Consider the following 14,923-nt stretch of genomic DNA (forward strand, 5'->3'; position numbering starts at 1 on the left):
TCTAAAATCCTCATTGTGCTTCAGAGGGTAGGGTAGTGTGTGATTTAAAAAAACAAGCATAAAACCCAAGTGGTTCTCCTTAAGGCTCTAATTCATTTAGCAGTAGTGGTTTTAATCTTGTTTACAGTATCAGGAAAAAAAAAAACCCACGTGTCTACTCTCGCAGGAATATACTCTTGAAAGAGTTCTCTCTCTTTAATTCATTCCTAACCTCAATGATTAGTTGAGTATTATTTCTTGACGTGGCGTCACTCAAGGATCCTTTCGTAGTACATCTTTCTACTTAGTAGTTAGGTGGTGTGAGGTACCGGCAAGACAAATCCTGTATACGTGGGTGTAGTATTTGGGAGCAGGGTGTTCGTTTAAAAAACTAAAATGAAAATATCTTCGTTGAGTGACACACGTCCCTGAGTAAAACATTCCACATTACGAAGGGCAGCTAGGGCAGGAAATGTATTGGAATCGTAATCATCAGCTCACTAAAGGAAAGAAGGCATTCAGTGATTGACGCAAGCACGTAAAGTTATTTCTGCTCTGGTTTTGTTAGCTTTGCTTGTAAAGCAAACAACATACAAACAATCAGCCATCGCCTCATCGGCTGGTTTGTTATCATCAGTCTTCATACCTGCCGATATATGACGATTAAATAGTGCACTGTTCTTGTATGGCGATCAAAGCGAGGAGGAGTTTGCTTTAAAAAGATTATAAGTTTACTGAAGTTTGAATTCCCCTTCTTTATAGATCTTGAACACGCTCCGTACGATACCTAAATCCCTGACATATGTTGAAGTGGGATTACATTGGCTTCTCTTTTTTTCCATGGTGTTAAGACTTCATGGTAACGTCCGATCTTTACAGGGTTTCCAAGGAAAAACGGGACCTCCAGGCCCAGGAGGTGTCGTCGGCCCCCAGGTAAGAGAAATGCGTCATTAAACAACAATGATGTGTCTTAGTACGATCAAGTTGATCTTAAAATGTGCAAAGTAATTTCAGTTCCTACATCAAATGCTCATAGTTTGGGGAACAAAAAGAAAGAAACACTTCAGTAGTTTATATGCTATCATATATGTATCGTGTTATATTATAATACTTAATTATGTAACAAAGTTAACAAAAAAATTAGCTCAGACAGTGAGAATGATCAGTTGTGAATCTCTTTGAAATCATTTTAGCAACAGAAAATTGATTTTTATGAATAATCTAAGCAAAATTATAGCCTCTACTTCCAGAGAGGCAGGTCTCAGTTCATCAGAGTAGAAATTTAGTCGTTACATCTCTGCACGTGGAGGGGTGACTGGACTGTTGGAGATAATTCAAGACGGTTCGCCTCCTATCCAGGGTGTTTCTTCAGTCTTGACACTTTTCAGGAAGCCTCACAGACAACTTGAATGGGAAATGTGGTTGCTCTTGTTTTTTGGTTTGGTTTGGTTTGGTTTTTTGCTTCGATGTTACACTGCAAATAATATCCCAACCTGTGATATCATCTTAGGGACCCACTGGAGAGACTGGTCCTGTTGGTGAGAGAGGTCACCCTGGACCCCCTGGTCCACCCGGGGAACAGGGTCTTCCAGGGGCTGCTGGCAAGGAGGGAGCAAAGGTAAGAAAGACCAGGTTCCGCTGCTCAGTAACTGAATGGGTTTTAGTCAGCTTTGTCACTGGTGCACCGCTTTGCTGTTCGATTTTAAGTTGAAGATGGAAACTGTGAATGATTTCACAAGTTGAATGTGTTCCAGTTGAAGAGGTGAGGAAAATGTTTTTTTTTTTATAAAGCAACAACACTTATTTTTAATATGATAGCCAGCTGAGAGCACTCTGTGTGGGATTCCGCACATAGAAACTCCATGGTAACATCTATAATAATTGGGGTGGTCGTGAATTCCAAAGACGGGGAGCAGATCTACAGACAGAAGATGAACGGTGTCAAATTGAAGCAGTAAACAAAAAACATGCAAGTACTTAATACAGTATGTTATCAAAGTATTGATGCACAGAGAAGCCATTTAAAATAATATTTTCAGGGTTATTTCAGCTTCTACACATTTAAAATGTCCAACCACTAATAACAAAAGTGTTTTTGTGTCGTGGATGAGTTGGTTTTGATAATCGGAATCAACGCAGTGACAATCGTTCAAAAAGGTGCTGTCCCAGAGCCACCGTGCGCCACCATTACAGATACAAAAAAGATACAATAAATAACAACAAGAAGGTAAGAGTGGTAAAATAGAAAGATAGAAATGTACAAGATGTAAATTTAAAAAAGTAGAAGGTGCAAAAAGGACATTTTCAAAAGCGCAGAGAAAAAAATGAAGGCGCTGTACGGGATGAGGTAGTTTGATGGTTGTTGATGGGGGGCGTCAAGACAGTTTTGTGTGTGTGTGTGTGTGTGTGTGTGTGTGTGTGTGTGTGTGTGTGTGTGTGTGTGTGTGTGTGTGTGTGTGTGTGTGTGTGTGTGTGCGCATTTAACTATGTGTGTAGATGTTGGCAGTCCTGATGGCCCAGGGGAAAATTAATATAATAAAAGCACGGCATGCCAACAATGATGCAGTAGCTCCTCTTCTCCCCAACAGACATACATAGCAGTTTGTTCAGAAAAGAGAGCGCCGCTCTTCTCCTGGGTTGGATTGTGACTGTATCGTGTCATTAGAGAGAGAAAACCGGGGAGATTGATAGAGGTTTACAGTGCAGGGGTGGCCTGCAAATTGAAAACGCAATTCTAATGACTGTACGGGATTTGATTTTGGAGATCAAGCCTGCTAAAATCACAAGCACTTCCATTTATGGAGGGCATGTGGGGCTCAGCAGAGTGCTGGGCTGCTCAGATAAAACTGAGAACAGAAAAAAAATAATCTACGGCGAAAATCCACCCAAACACCAAAGAAGTGAGATTCTTTTCCGCGCGATACAAAACTCTAGTAAGCCCCTGCTTAACATCAGATACTTGAGATTTGGGGAGGTTTTGGGTTTACTTCTTCTTCAGATGACAGCTGAGTACCTTTCAGGAACAGACATCAGTCGTTTTGTTGAAGTATAAACCGCTCTGAACCAATTTGCAGCATCCCCTGATCTCCATCCTCCCCCTTAAAGCCCGTGTCATCTGCTTTCAACTTCTCCCTGTCTTCCCTAAGCAGACACTTTAATCAGGTGCACCAAATAACTCCAAACACCACGCCGCTCATGGCACCACTGGCAGTACATCAGGGCAGTGGAGCTTAAATCCTCTTAGATCTCTCAGACCCACTTCTCTGGACCCTTTAATGTCAGACTGCCAATCCAAAGAACAAGAGAGCAAAACCAGAGTTAACTTTTTTTTTTTGTTTTTAAGTAAAATGGCCTTGTTCAAAAAGAACCTTGCAATGATTGCCGTTGATTCTTTCTCGTAGATAAAACAGAAAGCAAATATTTTCTGGACACGTCTGTCTAACGTAACAAGAGGGGAATCATGTGAGAATAAGAGGTTATGAACGTGAGCACACTTGTCTGATTGACACAATTTTTATGAAAAACACCGAGTTAAAAAAAAACAAAAAACACGACTGCAACATTTGCTGGAGAAGAACAACGCATTGAATTTTGAAAATTTTGTTTTATGTGCTGCTGAAGCGATGCAAAGACGAGGATAAGAAGCACATTTCTGTTTCTGCTGGGGATATAAAGCAATTATATTTAATTCTATTATTTTAGAGAGCTGTTGAATTTGGTTAAATTCACAAATCTGAACATTCCTTCGAGTAAACATTTTACCAGCAGGCCTTGAAGAGGTGGAATTTTGCCTACTTGAATAGCGGTGAGTATGAGCAGGAACGCTAATTTAACACCTCACAACCGACAAATTGTGTTACATTAAATCCTGTTGAAAGTTAAAAATGAGGACCCTGGGTTTTTTGTTTTTTTGGGGGGAAATAAGAACACATTCAAAGACATAGTATGAGAGGAGATTTGCTGTAAATTCCCTGTAAATAAGTAGTGCTTCACCTGTGCAAGCATTCCACTGGAAGAGCACATCTGTTCCAGAAGCTCTCAGATATTATTCCTCGTGAGATATCACTAAAGTTGAGGTGTGCAATCATCCATGGAGCTCACACGCACGTGTGTGTGGTAGTGATGCAGGGGTCCAAGATTTTTAAAACCCCCACCCATCCATGAGGAGCGCCAGTCCACCCTGGTCAATCCAAAAACATGTACGTTAGTTAATAACCCAACCTGTCACCCACAAGTAGCCAGGTTTTTATTTAATTTCTATATTTTTAGTCATGCTTTATTTCTAATATTCAGGACTTACTGCTCTCTGTGGTTCTGGCCCTGTTGCTGCTGCTGTCACTCATCTTTGTCTTTGGGAAGAGTAATTATACAGATATGATATTCCAAACTATGATTTTAGTTGTTGATGAAGCAACACTCCTCAGGAAAAACATGAACCTGTCCGAACATGCAGAATTTTCCGGAAAAGTAAGCCTAACCTGACCTGAGACCACCCTCCCACAGATCAAGCCACGGGTTCGGCAGGCCGTGGGCTGACCTGTGCATCACTAATGGTTGGAGTAGATCGAGTCTTGGAAATTCTCAGACCTGATGTGCTTGGCTAGTCAGCAGATGAGAAGTTTTCCCCGTTGCTTAGCAACAAAGCATAGTCAGAATATTCTAAATCTAAATTATTGTGATGGATTGGTTTGAAATAATATGAATCACTCTTACAATTTCATGTGTTTTTTGCGTTTAGGGAGACCCCGGCCCACAAGGATCCCCAGGTAAAGATGGCCCCCCTGGCCTCCGAGGATTTCCTGGAGAGAGAGGTCTACCTGGAGCTACAGTAAGAGCCCAACTCCAACTACTTCCATTAATCTTCACTTTCCTTCACATGTGTTTGCCAGTAGAAAGTGACTGAACATAGCTACACAACAAATGAACTGGTGTCCATCGACAACAACAGAAACACCAGCCCCGAAATTCACTCCGAGCAGTTAATCTCCTACTGCGGTGCTCCAAAGTGGCACCTCACAAATGAACGGCGCGCTCTGCTTTGCTCCTCAACCACTGCCACCAGTGTTGTAACCACCGCAATGTCCACGGTTATAGACGTTGGAAATTGTCGGTCAGAAGTTCATTTGTAAAATCAAGCTTTCACTGAAGGACTTTGTCAAGATTTTTATATGCAGAAAATGTATTTGTCTTTCTTTGAATGCATTATTTATGCAATAAAATATTAAGCAGGAAGCGTTGGCGATTAGAAGGTGGTGGCTTGAATTAGATACACTGTGGGGAGGGAAGTGTTGGGATTCAGGCATCTCCGATGTCCGTCAGGCTCCGCAGAACAGCAACCCCTCTGACTGATTTCTGCTGTGGTAAATTAGCCCAGCAAATAGCCAGACCCAGCAAAACCTCATTACCTAACTCGCCATGTGCTCTTTTGTGGCCCCCTAGGGTGCTACACACACACATACATTCACTCACTCAAGCACCCGACGTAATCAACCATGTTCTGGATCTGCAAAACCTAAAAGCTTGTATGTACAAAATGAGATCGAGAAAATTGTACTCACAACTGATGCATTGGTGCACATGCAAAAAAAAAAAAAAAAAAAAAACATCAATCCAGAACTGTAGCCTCCATTGGAGCACATTTATGAAGATAACTGCCTACCACGAGCTATGCCGGAGTTGATGTGATGTTGAAATTATGGAAGAAAGTGTTCCTAGCAGTGCTATGTCTTGAAACGATATCGTGAGGCGAAAGGAACTAAAAGTACATTTGATAGTAGACAGTGCTGGACTGCCACCATAAATGGAGTTTGTACATAAACGATAAAGTTGCACTGGATTTTAAAGAAATATCTCTGTTTCCTCATTCCTCAGGGTCCAGCCGGTCTGAAGGGAGGAGAGGGGCCCCAGGGTCCTCCTGGTCCTGTTGTAAGTACACCCCAAACCAAGTAAAAAGAGTGAAAGAGAAAGCAAATCCTTATGGTTGCGTTCCTCACTGAATGTGCTTTTTATTGACATTTTTAATTTTATTTATGTCACTGATTAGGGTGTCTTTCTATTTGCCTTCATTCTTATAAGCCACTCATGCTGGTAGACGCTCCAGGAGGGTGGACTTTAGATGAGCACAGCTGAATGTCACGGCAGCATCTAATTCCAGCATTCATTTCACATAGAACACTTGAGACCGTTTCCATGAGTTGAGCTTCTTACTGAATGAATCTTCCAAACATCATAGCGTAAGTGTCCGCACATAGAATTTGAACATTTTTAAGACCACATTGGAGTTTGACGTTAGACCAACTGTCAGTCTCATATTCATTTTCTACTAAAATTGAATCCGCGTCTGATGATGAGTCGATCATCTCGATTTGTTTCCTTGCCAAATAGAAGGTTTAGGTGAGCAGGAGGCTCTTGTCAGCCGAGCCTTATACTTCTGAGTTTATGCATTCTTCTGATGTCCAGTGTGTAAATTAGTTGAAGCAACACCATAAATGCACTCCTCCTGGACACCACATTAGCAGCGACAGTGGAAGAGGAGCTTAGGTTTTTCTCAATAAACGGCAGGAATTTGAAATTGTCAATGCGACTCAGTTAGAGGGAACTACGTGTGTGGAATATTTATGAACACGTGAAACTACCATGGTCATCTTTTAGTTGTGTTTTTTTTTATTTCTAATTTTCCCATAAAAGCATGAGCAGATTTCATCACATCCCAATGAGCGCAGCGATGTGTTATCAGAACAGTTGTGTGCTAAGGCTAGTTGTTAGCTCAGCAAACCTATAAACCTCAAACTGCACAGTCAGGAAACCTCCGTAGTGATCAAATATATCAAGTCAGCCCAGAACTTGTGCTGGTATGAATGCTTCATACCTGGGCCTCTTAGACTCTCACAGAGACAAAAAAGGTTCCCATTAATCAGGAGTTGGCAAGTAAGTTTAGCCTTGGGCCAGTTTTCTCCAAGGCATTAGATGTTTGGTCAGGATATCAGGTTATCAAAATAGGCTGAATCAAAGGCTGAAGTCTGAAATGGATTGAGTGTGATTTTATGAGGGTCTCGTAAAACGAGAGAGCGAGTGGTGCAGCCAGCGGTAGGTGTTTATTGGTTGGAATATTAGTCAGAATAGCAACAGGTGCAACAACAACAGCAGTAGGAAGAGAAATCACAACAAGACAACAATACTCTCAATGTTGCGCAGAGGTGCAATTCACAAAATCCTCGCGCGTACAGCCGCCTATGCCCAGGACTTCAATGTGCCAGTGCGAGGCGTCACATCTCAACATGAAATTACCAGTGGATCCCTGAGAGCAGAGAGACGGCACAGAGAGTTTTTCATACTGGTACGATGGTGACAATTTTGGGGGACCTAGCCGCTGACAAGTGGACGGATAGTGAGACCAGCCCCTCTTTCTGCGAGGTCCACCACCCATCACACAGATGCAAATGGGTGGACGTTTAGACCGGACACTCGTGAGCCACTCCGGGCAACTCAATCTTTTTGATTTTTGTTCAGCACTTTTCTGAATAAAATCTTTCAATTCAGCTCAAGATGTTTACGTTTTTGCGGACTGGCTGATAAATGAAACACTCGGTCGTTATCCAAATAATCTGGTGGGCCAATTGTCATTGCTGGCTGGCCAGTTTTCACCTGTGGGCCACCTATCTCTGACCACGACCATGAAACATTTGGTAGGCTTGGCATGATGTCATTGGCTGTAACGATTGTCTGATTCTTCCCACCTTTGTTGTATTATATATTTATACATAACCATATGTATTTATTCATATATATTTTACATGCTGAAATGTATGTACTTTACTGTCAGCGGTGACAGTGACGGTGTCGGCATGTTGACTGAGAATCATCTTGCAGCGTCATGGCCCCTCCACCATAATTACCACTAGGGTGAATTAAAATCTTTAGGACTTCCTTCCCAAGGCCTCATACTTTCCACAATAGAGTAGCAATCTTTATCTAACTCTGCAGGCACACCACCATATGAAAAAAGATGTTTTATATATATTCTAAATTCATTCGTCGCCACATTACCATTTTAATAGTAGTTACTTCAACTTTAATGACGATCTCAAAGGCATTTTCAATGTAAAATACATATAAGAGGTTGAAGTTACACCCAAATACTGAGTCCTTTGACCATCTCTATTTATGACATGGAGTTAATCTAAATGAAGCTACATGGGGAGATCGGGGTCGCAGAAATCTCTCTCACACTTGGCGGATTCAGATAAACACTGAAGACATCAGTGCCAAGTGGATGTCAAGGAGCTGTACCAGAACTAAAAAAAAGCCACATTGGTCATTTGCTCAGTTTGTTCATCGCGATGTGGGTTAGACTCCATGAGGACAGTATTGATCCTGCTGTCTTTCAATTTTTCCTTTTGAAAGGTTTTGTACATGAGGATGTGTAATAATGTGTTTATCCGTAAGCAGTGAAACTCTTCTGGCTCCATGGATGTGCTAAAGGAAATCATACTTATTATCGTGATGAGCAGATAAACTTTCATCCTCTCTCTCTAACATGCGTTCACTTCTAGGGTTCTCCTGGTGAGAGAGGTCCTTCTGGTCCAGCTGGTCCAATTGGTCTGTCTGGTAGACCTGGCCCGCAAGGTCCACCAGGTCCCGCCGGAGAGAAGGGAGCCCCTGTAGGTATTTTTCTCCCTGGGAGGGGCAAGAAACAATTTTCTTTCTCTATTTTCATTTGACCTGGAGTTCTCTAATTGAATCAAATGTTGTTGTTGCCTAGGGTGAGAAAGGACCTCAAGGTCCAGCTGGTCGGGATGGTGTCCAGGGCCCCGTTGGTCTGCCTGGGCCTGCTGGACCTCAAGGTCCACCCGGAGAGGATGGTGATAAGGTTGGTCAACCAGCCACTTCAAATCTCATTCCGTCTACGATGTTTTATCTTCCCCGTGTTTGTGTATTTCCTTTTTTTATTGAACCGGACTGCCAATCAATCTTCTTCTTCATGCACACTCAGGCTATGTCATTGGGGATATGACACATTCTTCAGCGTTGTTGCAGCTCTGGCCAAATGCACAAACAAACACACAACTAGAAGAAACATAGAAGAAACAAGAAATCCTGTCACATGTCACATTTCCTCCAGTCATCATGGAATTAACCTCAAGCTTTTCAATTTCAGAAAATACAACCCCCACCACCATCTATATGCTCGCTAAGCTAAAGCTTTGTGTTAGGGTGAGGGTTTCCCTGTTTATTTTTACAAGGTTTTCAGTTTTAAAGATCTTAAAGTGTGTGTGTTTATTCCCAGGGAGAGGTTGGAGAGCCCGGTCAGAAAGGAAGCAAAGCCGACAAGGGAGAACAGGTGGGTTGATCACGCTCCCATCCGCCACACAATTATTTCCAAGAGTGAGCTGTTTTTGTAATCACAAACTGAAACTTGAGTGTTTTTATTCGTGTGACCCTTATGAAGAAGGCTTTATCGCAATCTTTCTCTTGTTTGTGTTCAGGGTCCACCTGGACCAGCTGGTCTTCAAGGTCCCATAGGTGCCCCGGGTCCTGCTGTAAGTATGATTCCTCCTGTCAAGATGATAGCGCTGTCATATCACATAAATTTTAGTAGTTTGTTTTTTTTTTAATTTACGGATAGCACCAGTAACTGAACAGAATTCTCTGTAAGATTTATTCTTATGGACACTGAACATGTATGTGTGATTTTCAGGGAGCTGATGGAGAGCCTGGTCCCAGGGGGCAGCAGGGTATGTTTGGGCAGAAGGGAGATGAAGGCGCCAGAGGTTTCCCTGGACCCCCTGGTCCCATTGGTCTGCAGGTTAGTTCCATGTACTCGGTAAGGCAGTAATTTCCAACACAGAAAGGCCGTATCATGAGCCGTATGGTTTGCAGCCAGCATTGCCTCTAAAATGATGTGAATCACAACTTCAGGTCACGTTTACATTTATGCTGATTGTCCTTTATAACGCAAATGTGCATGTCATTTATCTGGTGTACAGTGAGACTGTCTGTCCAGCAAGAATAATATCACACATTTCAACATGACAATAATTTTGAGTTGCACCCGAGTGTGAGACAAGTATGAAGCGAGCGAGCTCTTTGAATGTGCAGTAATAATGAGAGCCATCAAGGACCAATCTTGTCTCAACAAGGAGGGGGGCAAATCTGCACACTCCTGTTTCTTTTGGAAATAAGGGAAACAGTATTACTGTATACACAGATTACTACTGCATACACAGATTATTAGTGTATACACAGATGACCACTGTATACACAGATTATTACTGTATACACAGATTACTACTGCATACACAGATTATTAGTGTATACACAGATGACCACTGTATACACAGATTATTACTGCATACACAGATTATTACTGTATACACAGATTATTACTGCATACACAGATTATTAGTGTATACACAGATGACCACTGTATACACAGATTATTACTGCATACACAGATGACCACTGTATACACAGATTATTACTGCATACACAGATTATTACTGCATACACAGATTATTACTGTATACACAGATGACCACTGTATACACAGATTATTACTGTATAAACAGATGACCACTGTATAGACAGATTATTACTGTATACACAGATTACTACTGCATACACAGATTATTACTGTATACACAGATTACTACTGCATACACAGATTATTACTGCATACACAGATGACCACTGTATACACAGATTATTACTGCATACACAGATTATTACTGTATACACAGATTATTACTGCATACACAGATTATTACTGTATACACAGATGACCACTGTATACACAGATTATTACTGTATAAACAGATGACCACTGTATAGACAGATTATTACTGTATACACAGATTACTACTGCATACACAGATTATTACTGTATACACAGATTACTACTGCATACACAGATTATTACTGTATACACAGATGACCACTGTATACACAGATTATTACTGTATACACAGATTACTACTGCATACACAGATTATTACTGTATACACAGATTATTACTGTATATACAGATTATTACTGTATTTTTTTGTCATTCAAAACTGCATTAGTAAGCCTTTAAAGGACAAGTATGAAGCGAGCGAGCTCTTTGAATGTGTAGTAATAATGAGAGCCATCAAGGACCAATCTTGCCACAACAAGGAGGGGGGCAAATCTGCACACTCCTGTTTCTTTTGGAAATAAGGGAAACAGTATTACTGTATACACAGATTACTACTGCATACACAGATTATTAGTGTATACACAGATGACCATTGTATACACAGATTATTACTGCATACACAGATTATTACTGTATACACAGATGACTACTGTATACACAGATTACTACTGTATACACAAATTACGACTGTATACACAGATTACTACTGTATACACAGATTATTACTGTATACACAGATTATTACTGTATATACAGATTACTACTGTATACACAGATTATTACTGTATACACAGATTATTACTGTATATACAGATTATTACTGTATTTTTTGTCATTCAAAACTGCATTAGTAAGCCTTTAAATCCTACACTGAAATTCAGAGATTTTTTTTGGGTTGTTTTTTGTCTGGACACCAACTGGACATAATGCTTTATTCACCTGCAGTATGTTGTGCCAGCTAAACATAAATTTCCTTGGGTGTTAATTCCACATGACACTCTAGTTAGTGTGGGAGGAAGCTGGAGTACCAGAGAGAACCCACACAGGAACAGGGAGAACATGCAGACTCCACACAGAAAGATCCTGTGCCCGAGCAGGGACTCGAACCTGGAACCGAGTGCTCTATACTATACTTGTCAACACAGGGTTGACTGTTTTTGAAAGTTTGTGGCTCAATTTGTCAAAGGCTTTCATTTGACCATTTTGCAGATCATTTATTCATTGGGCAAATGATAGAGGTAGACATGGTTTCAATTTATTTATTGGTTACATTCTGCACCACAAATACACACGTATCCTGCTTCAGTACATCACTGCGACATATTCCAACAGTCACTCACAACAAATCCCAAGTTGTGACTAATGTAAATGATTAAGAACATTATTGCTTATTTGGGGACATAACACCTTTTGCTTGTAACACAATTTATTCCTCTTTTGAAACTTTAATTTGTTTTCTTGTCATCAGGGACTTCCTGGACCTCCTGGTGAGAAGGGAGAGAATGGAGATGTTGGCCCCATGGTAAGAGACTCATCGGTTTCTGATAAGTACTCCTATAATAATGGACTATACTTAAACAATATTGCATTTTTTTTTCTGCAGGGCCCTCCTGGTCCCCCCGGCCCCAGAGGTCCTCAGGGTCCAAGTGGAGCTGATGTATGTATGATTATTATTTCATAAGCTAAACAAAATTTGCACAGTTGAAAACTATCTTTTCCATCTACATGGCAATTATTGAGTATGTCCTCGTAGCCTAAGCTCATCTGTTATTGAGTTTAAAGACAGGATGTCATCGAGTGTCCACTACCAATATTCCAAGTGCTGAAGTAGCTTTCTTTACATCCTGCCGCAGGGTCCACAAGGTCCCCCAGGTGGTGTTGGCCCCATGGGATCAGTGGGAGAGAAGGTAAGATTCAGAACATGGCATCCTAAGGTGCCACTCTGTAGGTTGCATATCTAGGGTGACGTTTTTGACTGACATTGTGGTGGCCCAGTCACTCAGCTGCCTCCATTCCACTTCACATGCCTGAGTTGGTGCTCTGACAGTATCACTCCCTACGTTACAACACTTCCAATGAGTTCTGTCCATTTCACCGCCATTTGGTAGATGGCTGCTCTATAAATACGTAATGATGTGCCTCGGCTGTTAAAATGGCTCTGGGCGATCAAACATGGAGGGAGCAGGTCTTTCACAGAGCGCTCACAGTAAAGTAACTTTTATCAATTTTGGTAAACGACTGCAATTCCATACCCTAATGGTTTTACAATGCAGAGCCAGAGTCAAATGTCTTCTTGAAAAGACTCATAAGCCATCATCAATATTTCCTTTAATCAGCTAAACTCAGTACATGTTGGAATTATTCAAGACATGTTTGTAACAAAGACAGAGACGCAGACAAGATAAAAAGCTAGTGTTGTCACTCTGACAGTCACATAATCAGGAGTTAACATATGAGAGGAGTTCCAGGGAGTTACCTAGGACTTCTTCAAATAATTGTCGGTGTTTGGGAGATTACTAGGCACTTCATGAGTGTAACTTTTTATCTGTCCTGACATATGACTGATCTCAGGGTGAGCAAGGTGAAGCTGGGAACCCAGGACCACCTGGAGAGCCTGGAACTGGGGTAAGTAAGCTCTTTCCTGATTTACAATGAGTATCAGGCTTAATGTGTGTACTGTATTATTACATACAAAAGAAATTCATTCGCAGTAGAGATGAAATTATTCATATTGTCCATGTTGTTTCAAGCTAACTGACAAAATGTCAGGTCAGTTAAGAGACCTGATGCCACCTGCGGTGCTAATGTGATGAATGTCCTTTGTCACCCCCACCATAATAGGGACCTAAAGGTGAGAGGGGAGAGAAAGGAGAGGCGGGACCCCCCGGAGCTGCTGGACCTGCTGGGTCTAAAGGACCCCCTGGAGATGATGGTCCTAAGGGCAACCCCGTAAGTTAACCGAAACATTCCCGAAATCTTTAAAGCATTACTCAGAACTCCGTCACACACATAAAAGACGAGTCCAATCAGCCTGGAGGCATTCAAGAGTTAAAAGCCTATCTTTTTGTTTTGTTTTTGGAAGATCATGCTTTGTGCCTGCGTGATAATGGATTGTAATGAGACTTTATCCTCACATATTTGCAGCATCAGCATTTATAGGCATGAGCTGGATACTCCTAAGATACTTGAGCACAGATACTGTGGTTGTGACGAGTCCGAGTAACTAACGATTGACAAAGTTAAAGGGTTTTTTGAGGAGGGAAAGTTCTCATTGGTTGTCTGTTTCCCACAACATTGTCTGATAGGCAGCCGGCCTGTCAAAGTACCTGCTCCTGTTGAGGAAATAACAAATAATCAGAGTGCTGTAGGTTATCGAACTCAGAGCTTTGACGTGGCTGAATGGAGCTTTTTTTTTTTTTTTCTCCATCAGATCGCGTTTCAGGTTGTATATTGACAGAAAAGTAGACCGGGTGCTTTTATTAAAAAAGCAGTAAGCACTGCATCATCCTACTCTCAGGTCCACAGTATGACTGTCAGTTAATTTAAACATTTCATAATCAAAACCCAACCATCATTCGGCCTGCAAAATAACAACATTCCCCCTTTTAATTCTGTCCTAAGCAGGTACATACATGCTCTCTCTCAGTTTATTTTTTAATCTATTTTATTTAAAAAATGCTTACACATGCAGGCCACTGAGTAATACAGAGTGGAATTTGTCTGACAGTGACTATGAACGAACATTCAGCTGTTCTTCATGACAAGTATCAAGTCAGTAGCAATAGAAGCTCAATGTGAGGCTATCAAACTCATCAAACGCTTAATCTGACACTTTTTAGAATCATTTTCGAATAAATGATGAATGTAGTAAACGCTAGATGGACTCAATTGATGTAGCGCCTTTCTACCTTAGCGGAACTCAAGGCACTTTACAGTGTCATCTCATTCACCCACTCACACACACACACACACACACGCTCACACACACACACACACTGATGGTGGAGGCTGCCATACACGGCGCCAGCCTACTCATCAGGAGCAACTAGGAGTTTAGTATCTTGCTCAAGGACACTTCGACATGGTCACCCAGGGGTGAGGATCGAGCCAGCGACACTTTGGTTGCTAGACGGCCGCTCTACCCCTGAGCCGTGCCGCCCATAGTAGTAACTTCTGATCAGTCCCTACTCATTTATTGAAACCACTTCAACAAATAGTACACACTTCCCCATGAGGCTGTATCCACTGCCAGTTTAACTCCCAGCCATT

General features: G+C 41.5%; 1 protein-coding gene across 3 annotated transcripts in view; it reads left to right on the plus strand.

Moving 5' to 3' along the window:
- col11a1a (collagen, type XI, alpha 1a) overlaps positions 1-14,923 on the plus strand; it is a 74,982-nt gene that overhangs the window by 46,888 nt on the left and 13,171 nt on the right. For all 3 annotated transcript variants that reach the window (XM_086190974.1, XM_086190973.1, XM_086190975.1), the window contains 14 exons: positions 859-912; positions 1,490-1,597; positions 4,718-4,807; positions 5,851-5,904; positions 8,532-8,639; positions 8,741-8,848; positions 9,266-9,319; positions 9,465-9,518; positions 9,677-9,784; positions 12,123-12,176; positions 12,258-12,311; positions 12,508-12,561; positions 13,226-13,279; positions 13,496-13,603. In XM_086190974.1, the coding sequence (XP_086047100.1) occupies positions 859-912; positions 1,490-1,597; positions 4,718-4,807; positions 5,851-5,904; positions 8,532-8,639; positions 8,741-8,848; positions 9,266-9,319; positions 9,465-9,518; positions 9,677-9,784; positions 12,123-12,176; positions 12,258-12,311; positions 12,508-12,561; positions 13,226-13,279; positions 13,496-13,603 (1,062 nt within the window). The remainder of the gene's footprint in view (positions 1-858; positions 913-1,489; positions 1,598-4,717; positions 4,808-5,850; positions 5,905-8,531; positions 8,640-8,740; positions 8,849-9,265; positions 9,320-9,464; positions 9,519-9,676; positions 9,785-12,122; positions 12,177-12,257; positions 12,312-12,507; positions 12,562-13,225; positions 13,280-13,495; positions 13,604-14,923) is intronic.

This window comes from Aulostomus chinensis, chromosome 21, assembly GCF_037954235.1.
Source record: "Aulostomus chinensis isolate RoL2024-O1b breed Wild chromosome 21, RoL_Achi_v1.0, whole genome shotgun sequence".
Classification (NCBI taxonomy): domain Eukaryota; kingdom Metazoa; phylum Chordata; class Actinopteri; order Syngnathiformes; family Aulostomidae; genus Aulostomus; species Aulostomus chinensis.